Below are 12,764 nucleotides of genomic sequence, written 5' to 3'. Positions count from 1 at the left end.
CTACTGACCCTCACCTAGTCCCCTCAGAAAGGCAGCTTGCTGAAGGTGTGATGTGCTCCTCTCTCCTGTTGCTGCAGACACAAGAGCTCAGGACCATTCTGCTTCAGGAGCAGGGGCACCTGCCCCTGCCCGGCATGGCACTCGCTCTCTGCCCAGTTTGCTTCTTCTTTTGTCAAGGCTCCACTCATGCGATAGAAGTTCCATTTCTCTTCCAGCTTGGATCAGTGGGTACCTCTGTGCTGAACATTTCTTCCCTACTCACCCTAAAGTTCAGCAGTGGATGAGAGGCCTTTCCACAGCATTTTCACGGAAAGCACTCCTTTCTTTCCACTCCCAGAGAGCTACCTCCTCCCACCATGCCATCCCCAAGCATGGGGCTTTCAGCAGCTGCGGCACCACAGAGCCAGCTGGGTGCAGGTACACCACCACAGCCACAGCAGCCTGCCCTGGGAGCTCGGCTCTGCTCTCCAGAGCCCTTGGTGGTCTCCTCAGAAGCTCCTGACCTGCTAAGAGCAAAGTACTACCTCACCAAGGAACACTGATAATTTTGGTAGCTGTAGCTCCTCAAACCAACCCACAGCATACAAAAGAGGCAACACAAATGAGCCATTGCCATTGTCAATTTAATATTTAATAATTTTTCAAATGTTAGTATGTCAATATGGCAAACTATCACGAGTCCTAATTCTTTCACTTTTGCAAGCTAAGCAACCAGAATGAATTTTCTAGAAATATCAACTTCCCATTTCCCAAAGCTTGTGAGGTAACTAACGTCTAATAAAATAAAAATATGTTGAGGGGCTGCAGGTTTCATTTTCTGCAAGCTTTCAATTCCCAGGGCCAGTGTAAGAAGGGTTGCATCACAAACCTACTGAGAATAAAAACCTTTAAGGTTGAGCTTCAAAAGAATATTATTCAATTTCTTTGTAATTTGATGGGCCTATCATGCAATTGAAATTGTTTATGCCATGTGTTTTTTCTCACACAAATTCCTCGATAGTTAAGATGTCAGTATTTGCCTTACTGTTGTTTCACAAGTAACTAGTAAGAGAGGATATGGAATTCCTACCCTTGATTATGTCCAAAAAATGAAAGGGCAAGGCCCCGAGCAACCTATCTATGAATGATAGCATGCAATGATAGAGACTTTGAGGTTAGAAAAGATAGGAGAACATATTTCCTAGACAAAGTCTGACAACAGCTACCAAAACCACTAACTACATTATTCAACTCAGTTTCCTAATAACTGTATATATAATTTTTAAAAATAGTAAGATTTTTTTTGGTCAAAGGTTAAGTTTCAGGAAGTAAATCCCAAACTGAACTGTTCATTCAACTGAGTGACACTGTTCTATGCAGGTTTTCTGCTGAGTCTGAGAACAATGTTAGGTAAATATTATTTTTTTAAAATTCAATGAAGTAAAAGGATTAATTTATTGTTACTGGTTCTACATATTTTATAAAGTTACTAACAAAAGCTATTAAAATGCCCATAAAATAAATGTGGGATTATTTTAGGGTTTTATTAAAGTATTGAGTATTGTCTATTAGTGACTGGGAAAAAAACATGTAAACACAATTTAAGCTGTTTCAGCTTTGTGCCTTTTGATACTATTCAGGCACAGAAGTTTATATTGTTCCTGCTACATCTCTCTCCAGACTTCTCATTTTCATCCAATCTTCTGTTTTGCAGATAATTTTGGATCAGTTTAGCTCAGTCTAAGTGATTTCTTTAGTCAACCTGAACATAACTTATTGCCTTAAAAGCATTTATTAGGCTGCACATATGAGCAGTATCTATCAGTTTAGTATACTTGTGTGTCCTTGCTACAATTTCCTGTAGCTAGCACAGCTGTTGTTTAAAAAGATAGTAGCGTTTTCTTTTCTGTAAAACTATATTATGTACACAATAATTTAAAAGAGATACAGCTGCAGATACTACTTTGTTGACAAGGAGCCCTTTATCAAAATCAGATCTAAATACATAAATATATATACATACATACATATTATCTTAAAGGCTTTATTGGAAAGGTGTCATAAACCTTAATCTTTATAGCAATGAGCAGTGAAGAGAAACATGTTTTGAGTGCGTCATGTATGACTAAGATTATTAAATGAGACAAGTTCTCACAGTGAATATACAACAAAAGCAATGAACAGTGACCATTACAAAACAAAACGAAACAAAACCCCTGAAGTTCAGGCAACAAGATGAGACAAATTAATACAGTCTTCAGATAAATGAAAAAATACAATGTTCATTCACTAGTGCATCATTACAGTGTTAAGCTACTGTATACCTCTGGTAACTCAGCCATTCATGAAGCACCTTTAGCCCATTAAATGGGATCCTTTGTGATAAGAAGTATTTCACTCAAAGCAAGAAAAATGCATCTGGATCTTGTCTTCAGTATGATTCAATAAACACCAAGCAAAAAGAACAGTTGTCCCCAAGTGCTCTGAAAGAACAAATAGCATCTACCAGCTTATATTTGTCTTGTATACTCCTGTTTTATGAGTTATAGTCTAATTGATTTTGGCTTGCAGGTCTGTTCACTAAAGTCTGAAATATTTGTATTTCAAGGTCATGTTGCAGTACATCTCAGAAAAGAAATTTAAAGTATTATTTTGCATGTTTGCAGGTAACTTCTAATACTGGAAATTGGATGTCTGCAAAGAAACAAATACATCAGATGATTAGCTTCTTTTTGTGCTGCCTTCACTCTTCTGTCTGCAATCTGCCTCCTCTACCTTTCACTTATATAGAAATGACAGCATGGAAATTACAGCCTATTACTCTGCATCTACTATGCAGTCTGAACCACTTAAATCAAGCAATGTTTTATAAATAAAATGATAAAAATATGTTGCCTAATCAGTACTAATCAACAAACCCAAAGTTACTTCTAAACATTGAGAGATCTGAAACTATTGCACATAGATATCACTGGTCAGCTTGTGAAAAAGGCAAGCGAGCTTTTTTTTTTTTTGTGTATAAATATATTTGCACACAAATATAAAGGGATACTTGTATGTGGCATATTTGCCTAACTCTCCTGAAAAATGACAACCCGTTATTTCCAAAGTTGATCTTCCATTGAGAAGAAACAGATGTCCTGAATGTAGTTTATTATTAAGTAATGTAAGTCACCATCACAGGTGGGGGAACTGGGTACAGAAAGCATTCATAAATTCTTTCGTTTCTGTGCCACACGGCACTCCCAGTAACTGCTTACCGCAGGGCATGTATTAAATATTAATCTACGCTCCTGCCAGTACCTTGAGCAGAAGCAGGAAGGCTACTGAGCACGATCCAAAGGGGACACAACAATTCGCTTCGGCTGAACCACATCCCCTTCAGACCTGCAGAAGTCTCGCACATTGGCTCCAGTTCAAAGCTCACGTGCTCAGTGCTCTCCCCAGTGATTTCTTTCCCCCTGCAGGAGCTGCATTGCCACCGACAGGCTGACAGCCAGTGTTTTGGCTCAAGGCCTTCCTCAGAGAGGCTGGTGTACATTCAGACGATGACAATACAACACCTGTAATAAGAAAACAGAAGTATAGAGGGGGATTTCTTCTGTACTATAAAAAGCTTTCCTTGTATTAATTTTTTTATGAAATGGAAACTTTTGAGTGCATTCTGGTTTTAAATGCACAAACCCCAAGTGGTACAGAAGCACACGGCACAAAACCCAAACCCAAAATGATCAATACTGTTCAATATATAGCAAATTTGCTTTATTTCATATGATTCACATCATCCAGTCATCATCCCTTTAGTTCAATATTGAATAAAACATTTATTTGAATTTATGGAAAGAAAAAATGAATGGCCATTTTGAATTACAGTGTATAGAATGCTTCAACTATTGATTATGACAACTTACCTATCCACAGCGATGTATCATTCTTGCCAGGGTTTACAAACCATAATAGCAAGTACCAGTGAAATGGTCCAACTTGCAGAGAAATTTAACTGTATGGGTTTTGCTAAGTATTAGCCATTTATGTAAAAGGAAAACCACAACAAAAAATGTAATCAAGTATTCTAATGACAAAGCAATACCAGGAAATTTTGGAGTTTATGTTCAAGTTAACAAAATCTAAATGTTTATTAGGTCAGTCAAGAGTAAGTCAAAGACGCATCCCCAAACTAAAGACAATGCATCTGAGAATGACAGCACATCTCTGACAATTTGAAACAGTTAAATGTTTGTACTAAGACAGATATTAATATTTATTAAAAATGTAGAATTTAAATCATGGGTTACTGCACTTTAAAATAGAAAATATTCCAAATCTGGTGTATACATGGATTTCAGCATGAGTTTCCATCATGAAAATCTTGACTTGCAGCATGAGACCACTGACATAGATCTAGCAACATTTTAATTCATTTCAGTTATTATTGCAAAGGGTGAACAATTTTTCACTGTGAACTATCCCATTAGGACAGAGAAAGGGATGGCAAGTTCTTGAGTCTGTTTTTTTACGTCAAGGATTGCTTGAGACTCAAATGATATCTAAATTTATTTTCATATTGTTTTGTTCACTTTCTAAAGAAAACAATGTTGTAGTACACTGAGGATGAAATGGTATGACTTTACAAACAATGAGATTTAGATGTTCACAAAGAACTTGGTGTGACACTGATTTTTCTTAGATGATTCAACTTTAAAAAAACCAAACCCATAAATTCTGTATGGAGGAGATAATGTAGCAAGATTTTGATGTAGGATAGTTTATTACCTAAACAGTATGTACAAATTCTAAATATGAAAACGGTGAGTAAAAGAAATCAGGCTATATTTACATTTACTTTTTTTTTTTACAAACTGTTTTTACAAGTGTATTTTTTTCTCTAAATAACAGGACAAACATGTAAGACCAATCTTTTTGTATTACATACATAAATAAATATTGACTTTAAATGAGTGTTATAGGAACATAATTTCTACAGCCAATCTGGGTAACAGATAAGCAGTTCTGTTACCTCTACTACAATATAATTAAGTAAAAAGGAAAAATTTTACATATAGAGCTCTGTTAATTACTTTGTAAATTGTACCTTACTAATATATTCAGTAGAGGTAACACAGTCATTACAATTCATGCCCACAACTGAACAATGAGTTTTGGCATGCAAAACCATACATAATCATCAACATCTGCAGATATTCATTTACATTTCTTAAATAAAGGGGTTTCTTTATTATTTAAAACTACATGCAACAGCTTATTAGCATCATATTCCTGGTTACAATGCACAAGTCTGCATAACATTATTTTTAGTAATTGATGTTCACAAGTACTGATCAAAAGGGTAGGAATATACTTGGCACATAGTGTAAAAAAATGAATTAATAAATAATATCACAATGACATTTACATATACACAAGACAAAAATTAAAAAAAAAAAGGTGTTGTACATGGAATTTATGGGTCCCACACTTTGTTCTATAAGGCCCTGATTTAAGACAGTATTCAAGCAGATTTTGACATCCATGTTTTTTGAGGCATCACTAAAGTTCATTCTTAACTGCACCTGTTTTCTTCCATCCCACTGACTTCTTTTGTGCATATGGAAGTTTCCTTTTCTGCATACCTTCCTGAATCAGGGCCTGCTTATCTAAAACTCTTCCTGACTCCAGTTGGGAGTATGGAGATGGAAGTATGTGGAATAGATTGACTCAGTATTAAGGTTTCTATACAGTTTTGCCAATACCAACAGTAAAATTCCCATTCACATTAGCAATGAATATTTTTTTGACTTTGTGCGTGATCATGACAAAAGTTAATGTCAATGTTAGCATTGTCGGACCATGTCCTCAACTCTTGCTGGACCCACTAAGTTGAGGATGTTCAGCATTTCACAAGTCAGACCTTTTATTTATTGTCTATGTGCTATATTCTTAATGAATATTCAAGATGATACACATAGATGATACAGCACAAGCTCTATCTTATTTGAATTTCTCCTGCTCTATAAACAACTCAAAAATGACCAAAAAAGTTAACAAGAACAAACCATTCTCTTCTTAAACAAAAATCATCAATGAACAACCAAAAAAAATCCACTTCACAAAGCAGTTAGCAAAAACGGCATACTCTTATAATTCTGCTTTAAGAAATAAAGATAAACAAAATGCATCCTGAAGTCAACTGACAAATCCATCAGAATCGTACATTGCAAATAATATATTAGTGTAAAGGTGCAGAGTATCTAAAAACATCCTAATAGCTATATTAATTCTGTATTACACACCATTTGAGAAAATAAATCTTTAACTAGTGAATCAGATAGTGAATTACAACTCTACTGCTGAATTAAATGTTTAATTTGACTTAGGCTAGTAAATTAGGACAATATCCTGTACAATTCAGCAAACAAAGCTTTATGAATCGGGCAGTAACAACTTCAAACCTGTACCGCTAAATTCAAAAAATATCAGGAAATCACTCATAGTCAGGAATTTAACATCCATGCATAAGCCTTGTTGACCTTGTATTTTTCATTTTTTATTTGAAGGATGACTTGAAAGGTTAGCTGATAAGCTGATTTGCAGAAGGAAAAAATAATGTACATCTTAGTGGACTCTATAAATACACTTGTTTAATACAACTCTACTTATCAACTTTTTCATTTATTTCCAGAATCTACTTTAAAACGGAAAACCCCTCCATGATTTTCAAAAGTACATTGTTATTTTTAAACATTGATTGCTTCAAACAGACTGGCATCAGCAAACAGTAACCATTTTGATTCATTTCAGAAGAATGAGGCTTCCCCTCAGCAATAAAGACTAAGGGTACGACCACTCAGGACTACTAACTTCCAATTTATCTCCAAGCCAGACCTGGCATCATTGTAATAAAGACCGACATCCATGTTCTATGCTTTCCCATGTCACTATGAATGAAACATAATTTTATTAACATTAATCAAGTCACTACAGATTTACTCCAGCATAACTAGAACAGACTGTGATTGAAAGGTTTGGACAGAATTTTTCAGAGAAGTCTGAGGCAATTGTTTTTCTTGATCCCACTGACTCCTGCTCTCAGCAAACACAACGAAGATCACTTCTAGTCTTAACCTACACACTGTGCAATCTAAATGTCGAGCAGTGCTGCACACCGATACGATTCAAATTGTGTTTTCTTTGTAAAGACTTGTACAAGTGAAACATTTCCATCCTAACAAAAAACTCTGAGACTCTGGCCTTCTGCAAAAATTGAAAAATAAACCTTTAAACCACACATTTTAAGAAAAAGTTCCCCTGTTTATTTGCTGATGCATTTTGGAAAAGGGGAGATGACAGAATGATAGAGGAAGGAATTAAAAGCACCAGAGCCTTTAATATTTTTAAAACTACTATTAAAGGCCCAGACCATGCCGCAACGGAAAATGTCTGGAAAAGTTCTTGGTCACCGCGTGCATATCAAAAAAGACATCAAGCAAAGTAGAAAGAGAGTGGGGGAAAAGAGCCCTTTAAAACCAAAAGTAGAAATGCAGGGAATCTGGAATGAGCAAGCGATCAGAAATAAACTGTTTTCTTCACCCTCTGCGGTATTAACTCACACAAACCAAAAAGCTATAAACTTCAGTACAGACAAACTGTATTTGAATATTTTGTGAACGCTCTACTATGATAAACATAACTCTGATACTCATTTTCAGGTAAATATTTCTTTTCTTCATATTTGCTTTTTTGAGCTCCTCTCACTGCGTATCGCAGGCAAACACAAAGTACAGGTGAGCCCATAGCATCTGCTGGCAGAAAAAGGGGCCGCCTCGTCATGTTTGACTCCTCAGTGTTTGAAGTACGTGAGCCTCATATGATGATTCAGGGAGCAATGGAAACGCTGCCAAAGACTGCAGCAGCACTTTGAACATCTTGAACATTAGAAGCTGATTATGAGTATTTGTATGGACATTTATTGGCAGATACTTTCCACCCTCTCGATAATAAATCCAAGCAGTTTCTGTTTACTATTGAGGTATGTCTCTCTGTGTGGTAAATTATTCTAGACAGTTTATATTGCACAATAAGGCAACATGAATTCCCTTATGGTTAAAAAGGGCACCCTTCTGTCTAAATTTGAAAAATGCATTCAAATAAACTATAAGCCAATGTTTTCCAGATGCCAGAATATTGTCACATAATTCTTTCTGTAAGCAGAACAGCAGAATAGAGCCAATACATCCATCCTTCTGTTCAGAAGTTCCACGGGGAAAAGAAATATGTGCATCAAAATCCAAAGCCAAAAAGTAGCTCTATGGCTAGTTGAATAATAAATGTACCTCAGAATTTCATTTTCTAAAATGTTAACTATTCAGATTTTTAACTAGGAAATTGGTGGGTTTTCCAAGATATTATTATAGTTTGAAATATTATATACCAAAAAATTGTAAGTGGGATTTTAAAAGTAATTCTTCCAGGATCTATCAATTAATTGTATTAATTGCCATTAACTGTCAACAATTCTATTAACTGCCGTTTGTTTCTTTACAATGGTACATCTACCCCATATATTTTTTAGCTAATAACTACATTAATAGAAGATGTACATGCTAAAACGTTACCACTTCAGAACAGATGGGTGATATAAATGTATCATCATCTTCCTCTGTGATACTGCAATTATAAACACTGACTATTTTAGGGTTTCCGCTACTGGTAATTATTTTACTTATGTCCTTATTTGAGACATATGGAGATCTTTAATAGCAAAATACACTAGGACTTAAAACTGGTGACAAGCAGAGCTTTAAGTAAAATAGATCATTTAAACACACTGAGAACATGGCCTCCAGTATTCAAAGTATGTATACATCACAGGACAATCTTGCAAATATTAACATTGAAGTCACTAAGAGAAAAAGCTGTATACACTGCACCATTTCAATCTACTTTAAACACAGGAATACAAAAACATTATCATGAACACACTTCTCATTTTCTTACAGGTGTAGAGTTGGACGTGATTTTCAGCTTGTTGAACAGTGGTGGTACCAAAATACTTGCTGTATGTTTCATCCAGATCTTGGTTCAAACACAATTCTTCATGGTTAAACTACAGAGAAGTGGATACAGATCGTACAGGATGGTAACTTCCACCGGAAAACTGGGTTAATTGCTCCTACAGATGTGCCTTTTTCCAGCCCTCATTTGGGAGCTCAGTTTTTCTCTCAGTCATTTGTGTAATCATCTGAAACAGTCTAATATTTCTCTGGGGGTGGCTTGTAGTGATGTGGATGATGTTGCTTTAGATGAGGTCCTAAACAAAATAATAGGAAAATATGTACATATCAAACCCTAAGTACATAATACCAACAATTGTCCGTACTGAAAAGGCTTTGTGAGGCTTTCAGCTTGCAATCCTTCAGCTTGTAAGTGAACTACCTGAGCTGACAAGTATGTGCATGTTCAGTCCACAACTTTATTGGGACTGTGAAAGGACAAAAAGATTCAAGCAACTGAATCTTGGACTAACTGATTATATTTTTTACTGGGCTTCGCTACACTGACCTGTACTTTTCAGAAACATATAAAATGCAGGAAATGGCCATTAAGAGGTCTGCACTGCTTTAGAAATACGATCAGGCTTTAGCCATGCTGGACTGAGTGCACCCAGAAAAATCTAGTCTTGAAAGCTAAGGAATCCCAGTCCTAGGTAGTACCTGGAGGACAGACCAGCTTTGAATCCCAAGTGCTATAGGCACAAATAAGCCAAAGAGCTGTGATGGAATGAATGGCAAATATCAGACCACATAAACTGAGTGAGAGAAAGACTGCATTTGCGTCTATCATTGCTGATGGACACTTACGGGGGTGGGGGAGAAACCCGGTATTTTCACACATCTTAAGTTTATGGAATGATACTGGAACCAACAAAGCCTCTAAGGCTCAAGCAAACTCTTTAGATGTGGAGGACTGAAGTTTTGTAACATGTGAACACATGTCAAAACAGTGCATACTTACTGTGGGGTGAGAACGGAGGAAGGTCAGGTGTTCGGAATGATTTTATCGTAGCTGGCCCTTCCCCACCAGTTGTTAGCACTTGAACTTCCAAGCGGTACAGCATTGATGGCCTCAGATTGGGCACAGTAAGTACATAATGATCCTGAAAATAAATAAATTGCATCAATTTGCAGCTCATCTAAAAATAAAACACGGTTGCTCTACTCAGACAAATCAGTGGTTTAAACAGGTTCTGTCACTCTCTGAAGCCACAAATTACTTTCTTAGAATTCTGTTAAAATGATGTAACGTATGTGTCACTTTGTCAAGAGGGTTTGTTTTGAATGTTTTGCTTGCCATTCCCGTTTGAGCAGACTTTTTTACCATGTTATGGTTTCAGGCACAAGAGGTCCAAGTTGTTCCTTAGTGTTCTGGGAAATGGATGATGTGCTTATCTCTAAAAGAAAAACAAAAATGTAACTTCCTAATCGTTCTTTTTAACAAACGTGCGTTATATAAACTTGTTTTTATTTGGATCTGCCTGTGAATTCTACTAATCAGTAAATTAATTAATGGCAGGCCTGGGGCCTCTGCTGCAGATATAGACAGTAAGTGTGGCTACACTGATTTCAGCAGATTTGTCCCAATTACACCATATGAATTTGCTTTGTGTTCTTAATCCCATTGCTGGCATGACAGACTCACTTTTCACTGCTCCATACCTTTTGTGGTCAGTTACACCTGTGCAAAAAAATTTCAGAGTAAGTTTATACATGTTCCCAAATGGGAATATATCTGGCTACAGACTAAAGTGTATTAAGGAATCAAAAATCCTGATTCATCTTATTCCAAACTGAAAAGGCCCAGTCCCAGAAAGGGGGCAGCGGGGCAGCGATGCCAGGCAGTGCAGGCATGGTGTGCTCCTGCAACCAGCTGGGCTGGCCCATTATTAGCAGGGTAAGTGCTTCTGGCTGGCACTGTGCCTAGCGCCATACAGGGGGACCTAGACAAGCTGTGGGAATAACTGATCATTTGCTGTTATTGCAGCAGACAGCAAAGGGAAAAAAAAAAAGAGAGAAAAGGTGGAGGGAAACGTACTTTTACTGCCAAATTAGCACATATTCTGAGTATGGGGCTGCTCTTAATAGACCTTGCTGAAGCTGTTCCACCTCCTATAAAATACTGAAGATCAGGAGAGGGAGAGTAGTGCATACAACACATTCACGCACTCACTCTGCTCACTCAGGCACTGTTCCGGCAGTTGGGACATGTGCATTTCAGCCCTGGTTGTGTATATTTTAAATTTTTATCAGTCAGAGGCTACCAACAAGACTGAGCGAATGATCCTCACTGTAAAATACCCTGCATTCTGGTAGTTTCTGAGAGGTAGGAGGTACTGTTTCAACTTAAATCAGTGTTTTCTGCAAGTTAACCAGTTGCCATAGATAGACAGATACATATAGTGATAATTAAATAAAAGGAATCTCCAGGCTCTACAACAGTGAAACCAGAGGGGAAAAAATGATAAAAAACTGAAGCATAACACAATGCAAAGGAATGTTAAATAAAGCTTTATATATATTTCAGACCTAACTGGATCAAAAGCTTAAAAAACAGGAATACAAATGCCAAATAAAATCATATGCCAGCTTCTTAAAAAAAAAAAAAAAAAAAAAATGCAGCCAAGGGTCTATGACTGAGTAACCACTTCGAGGTAACCCTTGGTGAAGAGACCAAGGCTTTACCTGCACTGTGCTTCTGCTCTGGACTGTAGGTTGACCTTTGGATGAATTGAGGCAGATCACACCAAGTCTGTACTAAACTGCAAAAAAGTAGCTTGCATGGTAGCTTGCCCCATAGTTTTAGAGCATCCATGGTCAACTTTGTCGCTCTCCTCCAGAAGAACAGGCTTTGAAACACAGCTGCCCCAGCCCTAGGGCAGTCTGCTAGAAATTAAGACAGAATGCTAAGAACCTTGTCTTTGATTTGTGGAAAATGCTTTGAATGCCACGTGTGTCCAACAAAACATTTTACACATTCTTTGAAGAAAGAATGTGAAAAGATTTTCAGCCAGTTCTGCTTTAGACATAATCGCCTTCATCCAGTTCCCTGAAGTGAATGGAGACTCCCAGTGTTGTTAAGATATTAGATCAAGGCCAGCTGCTTAAGCCCTTTTGCTGACACTGGTGGATCTGGCAGCAGAGTCTGAATGACAAGCTCTTCACCTGCCTCTGCCAGATGAGGAACTGAAATAGCAAAAGCCATCTTAAAGCAAATAGGGAGAAGAATTAAAACTGTTAATTCTCACACTTTCAATAAACAGTGAAACCTAGTTCTCCTTTAAATTATCTGTCCATCAGACAATAGTGTGTATTGGCACAGAGGTGATTTTTATTTTTCTTAGAGCAATGACAGACTCGAAGAGAAAATTCTCTTAAATCCATCGACTTGGATACCAAATAATTATTAAAACTACAGTAACCACTAAGTTGAACAGCTTGATCATCAAAAGAAAATAAAAACTATCTATTGCCCCACAAATGATCTTTTCCTCCCTTCAGGCATTTCTCAGACAAATGGTTGCTAATTTGACAATTTTGCACATTAAAATGTTTAATGTGTCATCAACAAGAGTAGCTGTGCTTTATATCTCCAGCAAGGAGGAAAAATGAAGCACTTCTTACTCCAGCTTGCCTGCAGACCCAGAGAACACTAAGTGTGACATCACCACTAAACATTAAAAATAGGCTATGCACCCAGACACTTGTGAAGCTGCTAGCATATGAAAGCAACAA

At 36.9% G+C, this 12,764-nt stretch overlaps 1 protein-coding gene across 1 annotated transcript in view; it reads right to left on the bottom strand.

The window, feature by feature from the left end:
* Positions 1-3,724: 3,724 nt before the first annotated feature.
* Positions 3,725-12,764, bottom strand: part of ANOS1 (anosmin 1) — a 140,186-nt gene continuing 131,146 nt past the window's right edge. Inside the window, exons 13-14 of the mRNA XM_055702810.1 lie at positions 9,991-10,132; positions 3,725-9,286 (exon numbers count right to left, since the gene is read on the bottom strand). Coding sequence (XP_055558785.1) covers positions 9,228-9,286; positions 9,991-10,132 — 201 coding nt within the window. The 3' untranslated portion in view covers positions 3,725-9,227. The remainder of the gene's footprint in view (positions 9,287-9,990; positions 10,133-12,764) is intronic.

Source organism: Falco cherrug, chromosome 2, assembly GCF_023634085.1.
Source record: "Falco cherrug isolate bFalChe1 chromosome 2, bFalChe1.pri, whole genome shotgun sequence".
Lineage (NCBI taxonomy): Eukaryota > Metazoa > Chordata > Aves > Falconiformes > Falconidae > Falco > Falco cherrug.
Note: the sequence above shows the minus strand (reverse complement) of the source record. Positions and strands in the feature narration are given on the sequence as shown.